Genomic DNA, 14,137 nt, shown 5'->3' on the forward strand with positions numbered 1-14,137 from the left:
TGTTTACTGCACTGTCTGGTTTAGAGTGCCACTGCACTATGAACAGAATCAGCTCCTGCATCACTTGTCAGGGGTAACGCAAAAAGAGACAGATCAGCTTTAATCGGTTTTCTATTTGGAAGGGGGAGTTCTTGTACCTCACCTACATCAAAGAGTTAAATCCACAGCAAATCCACCAGCCCTGATATCCTGGATTCCCGTGGGACTAGAGAATTCAGATTTGGGACCCAGATATAAATTCCATTGTTTGGAAACAACTGCTGATCAAAACACTGTTTTGGAAAGGATTTTATTTATTTACAGAAATCTCCATAGAAACTACAGCAGAGATTTTTCAACCAGATGTGATGCTTCATTGTTAATTAGTTCATTTATTGGAACAGCAGCTTTTCTATCACGAGATCTGAGCAGCTAAAATTTGAACTGCCAGCTCCAGGCTGCCCATCAGATGGAAAATATTAGTAACACACTCAGCTTTTAGAACCCAAAGTCTCCAAGTGCATTGTGAAAAAGCAGCAGGCATTGTTAATCTCTAGTGGAAACAGAGGCACAGAGAAACCACCCCCAAAGTGTTTCTCCAAGAGCACGGTGCTAGTCAGCATCTGATCCCAGCACTCAAATTCAGTTCCCGTCACCTACACCATTATGCCCTGCAACAGACTAAACCCCATCGTTACTGCACGACCCAATAAACAACATTATTGATTAATATTATGGATTATATCCAATGACTTTCTGCATCTAGGCTCTGGGGGCCATGGTGAATAGCAGCAATAAAATCAGGAGAGCAGCAGATGATACGGTGACTGGGGAAACAAAGCAGCTGTTACACCTCTGTCTCTCTGGCTTTGCTGAGCACAGTTTAGGAGCTAGGCTGAGGATCTATTTTTAGACCAGTATTTACCTCTCTTCCAACCCAAACATAGTTCTCCCTTGTAACACAGACGATGCTTTCAAATGGAACAGTGATTCGTGGCGCCACAATTATAAATAAAATTATCAGCTGCCAGGCATGGGCTCCTGCACAACTCCTCAGTGCAAGCAGGGGTAACGCTCATCTCTTGCCTCCCAAACACAGTTCTGTTGGGTTTCCTAAGGGAAGGAAAGGCAGGGGATGTTGTTTTAAATGCCGAAGACAGACAAGCAGTGCAACTTCCTGCATGACGAAAAACGTTCAGTTCCTGGGTCTACCTCTGATGGTGGGGTTTTTCCTGTTTTACCTGTTCACTTAAACTGGGGAGAAATCCCAGACAAGAAATTAATGTAAAACATTTGTATTCTCTCACCACTGAGGCCTGACTGGCACCCTCCTGCCCTCTGAGACACACAGCCCATTCACACAGATTAATATGTGCTGCTTGGTCCCCAAAGCCAGCATCACTTTCTGTTCGCTTTGCTCTCTTTTTGGCTGGGGTCGATAACAGAGAACCAGCTTGAAGAACTTGTACAAAAGGAAATGGGGTGATTGAACTTGAGAGGCACGACATTTACTTGTGTTGGGAGGGAGCAACGTAGGCTCTTGATTTGGAAAAAATAATTTTAAAAAATGACACAGTGCTGCAGGGAAACTATTTCCTTGAGGACCAAGTTAAATCAGACAATAAAAAGCAATCTTATATTTAAGACATTAAAAGAAATGAAAAAGCAAAAAGTAAAGCAGTTAACTGGGCTCCAGGATGCAATATTCCTCAGCAAGCTTGGAAAACAGAAATAGAATAAAAAGTTTAAATGATTCATTAGACAGCTCCATGCCATCCTGCCATATTTCCTCCACAAGTGTCTGAAGTTGCTCCTGGCACTGTACAAGTGGGATAGACACCAAGTTTGGGACTAAGACAATAGAGAAGTGAGTATTGGAAGGGTCTGAAGGTCTTCCTCCCAGTCTTGCACTGCAAGCCTAAGTGGATTAAGAGGTGCAGGGAGGAAGATTTGCCACACGTCTGTGTCCCCAGTGACTCTTTCCTCAAGCCTAACAAACCACATGACACATGTGAGCACACTTGGTGCTCTGCTGCAACCCATGACATGAGTTAGCCCCATTAAACGGTCACAGCTGCTTCTGGGCTGCTGAGACCTATCACACAAACATTGTCAGACAAGCCAGTCCCCAGCTCCATCAACTCCTGTAGTGCTCTGACAGGTGACACCAGCCAAGGGACTGTCCTCTCACACACCAAGAGCCAGGAGAGACTCCATAGAGATGGATAAAGTTACACCATAACCCTCCTAAGGACAGAATAACTTCACCACTGGGGAACTCTCCCAACAGAGAGAAAAATCAGGGTCTGACGCAAGTTCTCAGTCTGCAAACCACTAGAGAGACTTTCAAACAGCAAGACATCACTGGCAAAAACCTGTCAGCAAGCAATGAAAAGCAAATATCTGGTGGAAACTGCAGCTAATTTTACTGGCACTATTATGAAAAATAGTATGAAACTTGCAAGGAATTTCCTTCCCTTTCACTCCCGCAGAGGATTTAGTTTGTCTGCACTAGGTGTACTGGAAAGGAAAAGAAATCTGTAAGAAACTAGATCCTGTGACAGATCCATTTGACAAAGTCAAAACCACACAGGTATTTCAAAGCCATAAAAAGATCGGTCATGTAATGATCTAATGACTTCTGAAAAGATGGAGAGCCCCTCATACAGCCAGAGACAACATGCTGAAGTTAAATGCTTTATAAGCTTGTTTTCTAATGGAAACATAGTATTAATTTCCCTTGTTGCTTTCTGGTTAAGGAAACAAATCCATCCTCTAAACTGAGGAAAAATAGGAGGTAGTCCATTATTTCTCTGTATTTCTTCTGTGCAATTTAAATTTTTAAAAGAGGGAGGGGAAAAAAGATGAGTTATATCTGCTTTGGAGGTATAAACTGCAACCTTAGAAGTGAAGCTGTATGTTCAGATGTCCAGCTGGGGTCACAGAGTTTGATTCAGCCCTTGCCTGGTTCCAGTTTCACACAGAGATGACACGGTTTAAACTCCCCTGTGTCAAACTATGGCATTTCTTTAGTTACTCTGTGCTGTCAGAGCAGCGCAAAAGGACTAGAAAGTTGGTCAGAATCCAACCCACTGACTCTAGGATCAATCTGGAGACATTCCCTGACTCCAGCAGGGTTTAAGCCACAGCTTCTGAACCAAAATCTGTAACGTTCAAGAGATTAGCCTGTGCTTGGACCACGACAAGTGTTCTGCTGAAAATTGGTTTTGGTGGAACAGGAGTAGAAATGGTTGGAAAGAAGGTGACTTTGGACCATGCAGGCAAGGCTACATAGTTATGTTTGCTTTGGAGGCCCAAGAGAAGAAAAAGTCCCATCACAGAAGAGATTGACCAACACGAGTGCAGGTACACGGCACAAATTCACTCTGCGGTAGTACAGCTGAGAAAAGCCCAAGGGCAGATGTATATCTACTTACAGAGAACCCAAGAAATGCCCTGAAAAGATGTTAAAGGCACAGACCTCTGGAAGCCCTTGATAGAAGCAGACTGTGGCTGTTAGAACACACAAGCAGGTTCAGCATTTTTGAACCAACCCAATCAGCTCTGAAATAAAATACATCCTCCCGTATGCTTGAACCAGGAGCAGGCTGTCTGGAGCAAGAATTGCCATCGTCTGTTTGCACAGCACCTAGCACTTGTTCATATAAATAATAAATAAAACCAGGCGAGCAGAGGCACCAGGCAGTATCAATTTTATCTCCGATCATCTGCTTACAGCGAGGCCACTTCACATCAGATGAGGCTCAGTAAGTAAATGGCAATAAGGTAACAAACCAGCCAGCCTGATTCTTATCTCAGTCAGCGCACACTAACTAATCCCACTGGAACACACATGCATTCTGCATACGGCAGCGCACACAGGTTCATTAATATGCATCTGGTCAACTATATTGTATGCTGCAAAGGTGAGTTCTTCTGAAGGGTCCAGCATTAGAAGCATTGTAAAAAGAACAATTCTTTAAAATAGGGAAGGTAACATTTAAACAATACTTTTCAGCTAGGAATTACAAAATACTCAATTATTGCAGATGGGGGGTCAGTTTGAGGTTAAGTGCTGCACCTGCAGAGAAAAATCTGTTCCTTCTGAGCAGTTTAAAAATGCAGAGCTCTCCCACCTTGAGGAAGCTGAAAATATTGTTATCCAAGCTGAAAGCCAGGTAATGCTTTGAAGTTAAGCTTTACAGAGGGGACTCACATGTTCAGAACTGCTCACTCATCTCTTCAGTGCCCAGGCATTTGCAGCAAACTCCACTCAAGCGTTGGTTTTCACATACATCAGTTGTAAGCGCTGACACAAGCAGCAGACCAGAGAGCCTCAGGCAGATTTCACAGGCAGTGGTTACACTGTTGTAACTTCTGTGTTGCAGAAGTGTGGTGTGCCATCTTTCCACATTACACTGAAGTGCAATTTCCACTATCTAACATCGACAGGCAATAACTGGCCACACAAGGTAGGACTCTTGATAACACAAATGATATCAGACCCAATGAGAATTGCCAGGCACTGACACTACCATAGCACCTGTACCTGGTATGCTGGTCTACTGGACTTCCATATCCACCCCATCAGCAGACTGGGGACAGTGATGTCCGTAAGGCTGCTATATTCAAGGAATGGAACAAAATATGTTCAAAGTCTCTCCTCCCTTCACTCAGCAAACTACTGGACCAGAGATATTCTGAATAAATAGTAGAAAGCCAGAGAGAATAGTAGAAAACTTTTTTACCCTGAAAGAATAAAGAAAGGTAAGGAAGATCCTAGTGCTCCCTTACGCAGCAGTTGCCTAAAGGCACACACAATGGTATAATACTTCAGTACCTGGACCACAAAAACTCCAGATAGTGTTGTCACTATTTACATGTAGTCTATTGGCATACGTCACTTTGCAGGTCTTTATCCTTTCCAACAGGAATCTATAAAAACAATTCTTATTAGTATTAAGCACAACTATGGAAAAGGACAATCTCCAGCTCTGCAATGTGCTGAAACACTGCCCAGGCTAATACAGACAATGTTTCAAAGAGCAGCAGCTACATCTTGTGGAAAGATTTGGCATTGCAGGTTTATCCCTAATAACGTGAGGTTTTTTTAAGTCAACAATGCAAGTTCAGCTTTGCGTTAATCTAGCCAGGCATTTTGCTAAAATGCTCTGCCCCTTTCTACACCTCTTTTTGTGTAGGGTATACAAAGCAAACCTGCACAGCACACTGATCCACTGCAAAACAGTGGTTTCATCCTGTCAACACTCCTTCCCCTAGGCCAGTTTGTCTGGCTCATCACAGCACACAGATGATCCAAAACCAGGGAGGAAAAAACAAGCCGACCCTCTGTCGCTGCGTGCTTAACCTTATCTAACCAGAGGCTAACATCAGCCTACAGCCTCAGTATTCACTGAGAACTTTAAGAGAAATCAGTTTCCATAATTAAACACACATGTGCAAAACAGTTCACACATTAGACCAAGTACAAAACGTCTCGCCTGTGTGGTACGTCTGTTACAACAGAAGGTCTTAAAACAGAGTCTGGAGTAATCCCTGCTATCTTGGGAGTAAACTTTGGTTTTGTACACTCTGTTCTATGACTAATTTCTTCTTTGCTACTGTCTTGGCACTTTCCTAAGCTATAAATTAAAGAAAACATACAACAGCACAACTTCTCCAGGAGCTAGGCATTCAGTATTGTTGCTACTGCCTTCATGCTGACACTCTCAGGTCAGTGCAGAAAGCACAAAGAAAGCCTCACATACCATTAATCTGAAGCGTGTCAATCAACTGGGGACCTGCTCTATAGGGTGCTCCTGTTACATACAGTTGCCAATATACATAACAAAACCGATCAGTAGCTACCTGACCAAGGAGTACCCAGACCCCTGCTATTCATTTTTCCACCCACACTGGCAGACCACCCTCACATACAAGGAAAGGCTCTAAGGACAGCTAAGAGCACACCCAGCAGCAGCAGCCCTTCTAAAAGGAAAACACAGCTACTAGTCAGGCAAGTGAGGGAATGACAAGCCAGTAATACTAGAAATAAAAAGCCATAGCTTGCAGTGAGACAATCCTGCTAATGTTTGCTAGGTAAGAACAGCTTATCAGAGGTGTCTGCTATTGCCCTAATTAAAGCTGACTTCATCGTAACCTGGGACCTGCAGCCTACATCTCCCCAGGCTTTCCCTGGCAGGCAGGTGATAGAGAGTTCTCCACTGGTGACTGGAAAGTCAATAGCATCAGGCACACTAATGACATTACAATTAAAAAAATCACTATCCCTCTGCCCCTCTTCTGTGTGCAAATAAAGTACAAGACAACTAGATAAAATGTTTTGCTTATTATTCACTTTGAAGATTAGTAATTGGCTTTGTTTAGTATAAATGTCTCTTACAAAGAAGGACAAGAGGTAGCTGTTGAAAGGACATGACATCTAGTCTGCTTAAACTTTCATTTTTTAGTTTATAGCATTGGTGACAGATCAAGTTTTATTATAATCTTGTAACTGTGGAATGTTTTTATTTTGATTTAAGTGAGAGAATAGGAAGTGCAAAATAGAGACAAGGCCCATGCTGATTGCCACCAGCAAATCCAGCTCATGCACGTAGAACACTGGTGTTCTTAGAGAAAAGACTAAGGGTGAGATGATGAAGTTTCTCCTTAGGGTGACATGTGAAAATATTATGCAAGACATTTACCTACTGGAAACAGCAACTGAACTTAAGTACTCATGAACTTGTCAGTTTATTAACATTTCCTACACAAGATACAGCAAATAATATGCAAGACAAGTGCAAATCAGAAGTTTTATTTTTTCCCCACATACATAATTAAAAAGTGAGCGAACACACAAGACAGGAAGTCAAACTAGACATATTTACAAGACAGAGAGGCTATCAAATTTTTTCCAACTTCAGGATCAAGTCATCACAGATTTTTGTCAGTTCGTCATTTTCTTTAGTCTGTTGAAGACAGGAAAAAAAGGTGAGTTTCAAGTATGCCTAAGTTATGCTACATCCCTGTAGGGAGCCAAGTTGCAACAAGTCATGTTTGCCAACACATGGAATAGAAAGCCCATTTACACACTAGTGACTCACGCAAATCTGCTCTAAAGGCCAGTCAACTCGGGAAATGAGCCAGAATCCACTATACTGTCCCTACTTCTTCTACAGACTTTCCCATAGTAGGTGGAGACTGACTGATCTGAGGAAAGACTTTTCAGACTCAGTCTTTAGATACATCGAAATTCAGTATGATTGGGACAGTCAGATTTTAAACCTTTACATGACAGACAACTCTGGAGGATGATGCTTTGATACTTTTACTGACATGGGGTAGCATTTTCCAGTTTGTATAATTCCTAATAAAGTCAAACTATTTTAATAAGAGCTCTTAACTCTTATTATTGTATTTATAACAGGAACAAAACTAGTTCTATGTTAAATGGTTTATCTCATCTCTCTAGTTACAGGACCTACTGTTTCCTCAGCTCTGCAAACCTTAGCCATACACCTGAAGACTGACACAAATATGGGACTTTTCCCTAACAATAGGAACGTGTCAGCATTATCTATTCTTGAGTCTTCAATGCTGGCAATGATACAACCATGATACAGTAAAACTAATAGCAAGCGTTTCCAGCAATATGACTTTAAACCCTCAGAAAGCTTTTTCCTTTGAAGGGTTCTAACAAAGGAAACTGATGTGCCTTTACAAAACATTCTAAAGACTTTATCTATGTGATACGAAACTCTGCAATCAAATACAAGGATTAATGGCCTGAGCAGTATTGAAAGTTCAGTCAATACAAAAGAATCTGTATTAGTGTTAATAGCTTACAAATCATATCTTTATGAACAAGCTGAACCAAACAGTTATTCAAGATTCATTCCCAGATTCTGCTCTAGGACATGTTTAAGTTTTAGATCGCCATGTCCTTCAGTAGTTCAGATAACCTCCTGACACAGTAGTCTGGATTGATCACTTTTGCAACCTTATACTTTGGTATAAGGCAGTTCTTGACATAGTCTAAGGCAACAGCTTGAAAAGACTTGCTCATGGCATTTCAACTAACCTTTTGTTCAAGGCTCCTCTCTAAAGACTGGATCCTCATTTGTTCTTTGCGGAGACTGGCTTGTAGAGCTGCAGTCTCTGATTTAGCTTTACTTCGTACCTGGGCAATTTCCTCATTTGCTCTGAAATAGAAGCAAGATGTTGTTTACATCCCCTTCAGACAGTACAGCAAAACTCTTCATAGAATCACACTCCATTCTTGTACTTCAGATTAGCCCTCAAACTAAGTGTTTTAAGACAAGTTTTGGCATTAATGAACCACATTTTGCAGCAACTGGGAAAGCTATGTATTTTATTCCCAGTACTTGGCCTCTTGATGTGGTACTTACTGACGCAGCTTTTCTTCAGCATGTGCCTTTAGTGCCTGATATCTCTGCTCCTCTTTTTTAATTCTAGCCAGATATTCTTCAGCACATTTTTTCAGAGCTTCTTCATTCTGTCCCAAGAACAAGAAGCTTAGTTATCTTTTTACACGCTAGTAAATGGAAGAGTCTCTCCACTTCACAAATAGGCTATTTGACTGCACTAAAGTGGCAGTATTTACTCACCAGAACAACTGTGAAGTCTCACAGACCAGCAGGGGGGCACTAAAACCTTCCTTTCAAGTCTTAACTTTACAAACTAACATTTATTCAGCCCATTTCCCTCCCAACATACTGTTTATTTAGTAGCAAACCTGACTAAAGGGGAAATGTCATTGAAACCAAGATCACTACTCTGTTTTGTGCATTTTGTTGTGTTGTTTTTAAAAAAAATCAGCTTTGTCTTAGCTTGCACTTTTCCTAAGAATAGCTAGAAATTCAACTAGTTCAGAGAATCCATAGAAAGATTATGGCTTTGGACCTTGATGTAAACAAATCCAACATTAACAGGAAGAAAGTTACCTCAGTAGGCACAGACACTAGACACGTTGTTTTATTAGCTATCATAGCAAGTTGGAACTGTTTGAAACAAATGTCAAGACTCCCTAGTAATTCTAGCTTTTGAATTTAGCAACTCAGGCTTCAAGCGATGCTTTAACTCCATACTAAGGAAAGGGCTTCTGAATTCAGGGTGGAGAGATGGAAGGGACACAAGATAAGGAAGTCTGATATATCTGTTAGTAAAGCAGAAACCTAGGTCACAACACAGACATGTCTGTTTCTCAAATGTAGACTACCATGAACCTTATAACAGGCTAGTTCTAAGCTTGAGTAAACAGGGGATATTAAAGGATAACTGAAGGAAAAAAATCTGAAGGCACTTCTTTTAAACACCAACTGAATCAATTTTTATGTACTTCATGCAATAAGAAACCATAGCTTATGCTCATTAACTTCATTCCTCCAGTCTCTGAAGATGCTGCAGAATGAAGGCCTGACTTTAAGAAGTTCAGGGTTTTTTTTAAAGCTAAAGGACACCCAATGAACTATTATCATTTTGACTTGTAAGAGCAAATCCTCTTTAGCATCCTTTCAACATGTAGGGGAAACAAGCTGCCCTTGTGCAGCAATTGCTACACAAGAGTCTGTCTCTATGATTAACAGACAAATGATATGCATGCAGCAAGAAAGCACATTCCTCTGCCTGAAGAAACTTCAGCTTCTAACAGAGATCATTACCATACTTTAAGTCAGCCACTAAATACAAGCCAGTAATTGTCAGCCACTAAATACAAACCAGTATTTTTTAAATCTTGATATAAACAACTTAGCACCTGGTTTTACAGGTAGTGCCTATACTAGCTAATTAGTGGCTGCCTTAGAAATCCATCATTTCCTCTCCACTAAGTCTCATTTCTCTTGGAAGGATATTATTTGCATTATAGCATCTTACTTTGCGGTAACCCTCTAGCACTTCTTTCTGTTTTTCAAATCGTTTGAAGAGTTCAGAGAAAGACTTCTCCATAGAGTTCAGATCCGAAATAACTTGTTGCTTCTCTTCCACCACCCTCTGCATTTCTTTCTTTGTAATTTCCTTCTGCTTCTGAGCATCCTCTAAAGAAAGTGGAGTTAACAGGGTTACACCAATGATAGTTATTGCATTAGCATAAAACTAGTCCCACAGTATGGACAGATAACCCCCACACCTTCAATTCTTCCTCTTAAGCAAAGAAGAGTTTCATGATGTAGCCCATCCTCTGACAGGACACCATATCTTGGCTTTTAAGGAGGCAGTCACTCTCTGTTTGTTGTGTACTAACTTGCAACAACCCTAAGACCATTAAAGACTGATAAGGTGCTTGCCCAAAGTATTATTTCTCCTGCAGTGTAGTCAAAACACTACATCCAAGTTCACCATAACAGGAATCCCAAAAGCTGTGATAGGAACAAGGAATTCAAATATTTTTGTTTTCATTAAATATACTCAATAACTGGAAGATCTGGAGAAGACAGGGATAACAAGCCAAACAAGCATAGCAAACTCTTTCAGGACAGGTTTTTGTTAGCACACGTGAGCTATGTTTTCTATAGGCTTAAAGAAGCAGAAAAAAAGCTGACATAATATTCAGTCTTCTTAAAGAACTAAGTTTAAGGAAGGCACTGAGTTAGCTACTCAGCTTTGAACTAGGAGAATGTACTTATATGCCAATGTGTTCCTAGCTTTGAAGCCACAAAACCTGACTGAAACAAAGGCCAGATCTGCCCAGGAAAAACCACTACTGACATCTTATCACTTAAATGAGGTCAGATAATAAACCATTAAATAAAAGATGCAGACAACAGGACCTGCCAGTTTTAATAAGCCAACAGCTCACACTCCACTGCAGAGTAAGAAAAAAGTTAGATGTGTTCACACTCAATTCTGGAAGTCACCATCACCTACCAAGTGATATAATGTCTGTATGAATATGCACGGAAGTGATACTTGAACTTGTTTGAAACCCTACACTCACCCTGGAAGCACTTGAAATATTAATGCCATCAGAAGCGGAAGAGTACTAACTCCAGCTAGGAACCTTAGGTTAAGCATGTCCCACCCCACCCCATTCAAAGTATGAATATGCAACTTACCCATCATTTGTGTTATTGTACCTTCAAACTCAGCAACTATTTTTCTAAAAAACACAAAAAATGTTGAACATAAGTTAAAAAAGACAGCTGGCATAAATAAGTAGATATAAAAAAATCAAAAGAGATTTATACCCCATTTCCTTGTATTCCATATGAAGCTTATCATACTTCTTTTTCCATTCCTGAGTCTCCAACAGTTTCTCTTCAACCTTTGAGGGGAAAAAAAGCAAAACCTTTATTTTTTGCACAGGAAGATATACAAGATTTGATACTCTGAACAGCCTGAAGGGCACCTTAGGTATACTTTAACTTGATGTGTAGAAAAATAAGTTCTATCTGCTTAACAGATTCAAAATTGTTTCATTACCAAATTGAGTCAAATAAAGTGTAGGTTGATATGTAGATTTCACATGTATTATTCCCACTCAGTGTTACCAATATCTCTCAAATGGAGAGATCAGAGCCAACTCAGCCAAACTCTTGGCCACCCTTATTCCTCCTATATGTAGATCATTGTTCCTTGGCCAGTAACATTCTCTGAAGTGGCATACATTTCCCTTTTCTTTACAAAGAAGACAAAAGAAGCCAAACAAAACCACAAATCTTAACACAGGAAAGAGCAAGTACCAGAAAGCTATTCTAGTCAAAATCAAATTGCTGCTCCCACTCTTGAGTTGTTTCACCAAAAAAAGTCATCTTAAAATTTAGCCTGCCTTCCATTCAGGTTAATACAGTAATTCCAAGCATTTTTTTTATTCAAGTGACACACAGCTGGAGTCATCCAGTCACACCTGTCTTGCTACAACTATGTTTGTTTGCATGCTTAAAATAGTTCTTTGAAACAAGACATTAGAGCACCAATTTCAAGGTATTACAAGCTTTACTCCCTGTTATTATATAAATTCTTAATTTTAGATCAATGCACTAGGAGTTGTCCCCTGCAAAGCTGCACTTGTTTTCATGTACTAGACAATATGCTGGGTAAAAGCATCCTCCTAAATGACAGAAAACAAAAGTTACTCTTAGAATCTTTGTACTTTAAATTGAAAAAAATAACTTAAGAAGCAAATAAGCACAGGTCATCTTTGTTCAGTGCCCTTAGTGTCACTGCCTGCAGTATAGCTAGTCAAGGATTTTGAATGCTCCATTTTCTTCTGAAGTTAGTTTTGAACAGACATGATTATCTTTAAGGACATTTAAGCTTAAGTACTCCTCTTACATTATTTGGTATTTGTAATGTTACATAACCCAGAAGCCGTAATGAATCCCGTACTCTGATTTTTTGAGTGAGTGGATACATAACTCTTTTTGCCTCAGTAAGAAGATGCGAGCTGAAAAGCAATTTCTCCATCAGTACAGTTAGAATATGCTTGAAATCCCAGTGACTACATCGTCCTTCTTCCACTAATGTTTTTCTCCTCCAGAGTAAGCTCCAGATCTCACTTTTATTTTATTAGCTGGACATACTGTCACACCTCCCCATCCCACAAAAAAAAAAGTGATCACAGCACTGAATTGGCATTATAATTTTACCTTATTTTAAGGAAAGTATGAGAAGCCACCTCTCCCTCCTATTGACAAGAACAGGTATTTCCTGCCTAGTTTAATAAAGAGTACTCAGATCACTGATATTAAACCTAACCACCTATCTGATAACAGATGCTTTTTAATAGTAACCAGTTCTAAGGCAGAATCTGACTAATAGTGAAGTTTACCATATTTCCTTAGATATTAGCTCTAAAAAATTCTATACATAATGCTCCTACCAAGTGCACAGCAAGCTTTTCAGAACAAGATGCTGATGTCAAGTACAATGGAAAGAATTACCAAGTATAGAAATTTATACCAGATAATAAAAGGAACCTTAAAGGCTATGCTAAGTTCTGCTTTGGAAGGATCACCATACCTCTCTTTTAACCAGTTCAACAGCTGCATCCAAGTCTTTTTGGCTATACTTTAGCACATCTATAATAGCATCCACTGCAGCATTTGTAGAAGCAGCAAAAGGAAGTGGAGAAACATCACCAGTCAGGGAGTCTGGAATTAGGGTATCTGTGTCCTGTGAGGAAAAAAAAGTGGAGTTTCAACAAATTCATATTTTCTTACCATTGATTAGCTGTATGCATATTATTTGATAGTTAAGTCAACATATTTTACTTAAACCCCACAAATACCTCCATAACTTTGTTACCATAAAACTTTCTTTGTAGATATCTTCTACAACTATGTAGTTATCTCTAAAGTATAACAGAAACTACACACATCAATAATAGCTGTCAGAAACAAAGCAGATAACACCATGCTGTTCCCCACCAGTAAAAGAGGCACCATTTCAGGATGAACTCCTGTGTGCAGACCTGTTCATGAAAGGTCGTTCAAACTATAAGCTTTAGACTATATAGCATCAGGTTTAATCAAAGTAGTACTTTCCATCCTAGTAATACAATTAAAAGGCTTGTCTTATTTTTGTGGTTTTAGCTGCATGAAGAAAAGATTGCTTGATTAAAACATTCTTAAAAACAGCTCAAATTCTCCTAGACCATGTGCAATGCCACCAGTTTCCACAAAAAAAATACTTTTAATTTTTATATAACTGAGTATCCAACATGGTTTTTACGAGAACGGTTTAAGCAAGCATTATTCTGCGATCCTTAGAGTATCTGCACAAGTCTTAAGTCCAGAACCTAGCCAGAACCCTTTCCGAAATATCAATGTGAAACCTGATACCATTTCAGACACCCTTACTGAAGTTGTAAATGTTCCCAGAAGATCTAGTCCTTTTGGTTTTTCTTCATTTTGAACACTCATTGCAGGCTTTTCAGTTTCCCCAAGCAATTTACTTAAATCAGCAACAGGACTAAAAATGAACAAACAAACATAATTCCATTAACGTGCTGCCTTTCTTTGTAAAGCCATGTACTACAGCCTAGACTAAGTCAATACCTACCCACACTGAAGTGGAGCTGTCATGACACTCATGTTTGTTTCAGTAGCACCAGCAATGGGCTTTTTCGGACTGTCTCTCAACAGAGGGTCAAACTTCAAATATAGCGACTGTTTTCTCAAGGCAGACTCTTTGAACT

The 14,137-nt window shown here is 39.9% G+C and overlaps 1 protein-coding gene across 1 annotated transcript in view; it reads right to left on the minus strand.

Moving 5' to 3' along the window:
- Nucleotides 1–6,884: 6,884 nt before the first annotated feature.
- TACC3 (transforming, acidic coiled-coil containing protein 3) overlaps nucleotides 6,885–14,137 on the minus strand; it is a 15,008-nt gene continuing 7,755 nt past the window's right edge. The window contains exons 7-15 of the mRNA XM_010073184.1: nucleotides 14,002–14,135; nucleotides 13,800–13,911; nucleotides 12,961–13,113; nucleotides 11,187–11,263; nucleotides 11,055–11,098; nucleotides 9,877–10,037; nucleotides 8,391–8,497; nucleotides 8,063–8,183; nucleotides 6,885–6,950 (exon numbers count right to left, since the gene is read on the minus strand). Coding sequence (XP_010071486.1) covers nucleotides 6,885–6,950; nucleotides 8,063–8,183; nucleotides 8,391–8,497; nucleotides 9,877–10,037; nucleotides 11,055–11,098; nucleotides 11,187–11,263; nucleotides 12,961–13,113; nucleotides 13,800–13,911; nucleotides 14,002–14,135 — 975 coding nt within the window. The remainder of the gene's footprint in view (nucleotides 6,951–8,062; nucleotides 8,184–8,390; nucleotides 8,498–9,876; nucleotides 10,038–11,054; nucleotides 11,099–11,186; nucleotides 11,264–12,960; nucleotides 13,114–13,799; nucleotides 13,912–14,001; nucleotides 14,136–14,137) is intronic.

Source organism: Pterocles gutturalis, unplaced genomic scaffold, assembly GCF_000699245.1.
Source record: "Pterocles gutturalis isolate BGI_N339 unplaced genomic scaffold, ASM69924v1 scaffold6257, whole genome shotgun sequence".
NCBI lineage: Eukaryota > Metazoa > Chordata > Aves > Pterocliformes > Pteroclidae > Pterocles > Pterocles gutturalis.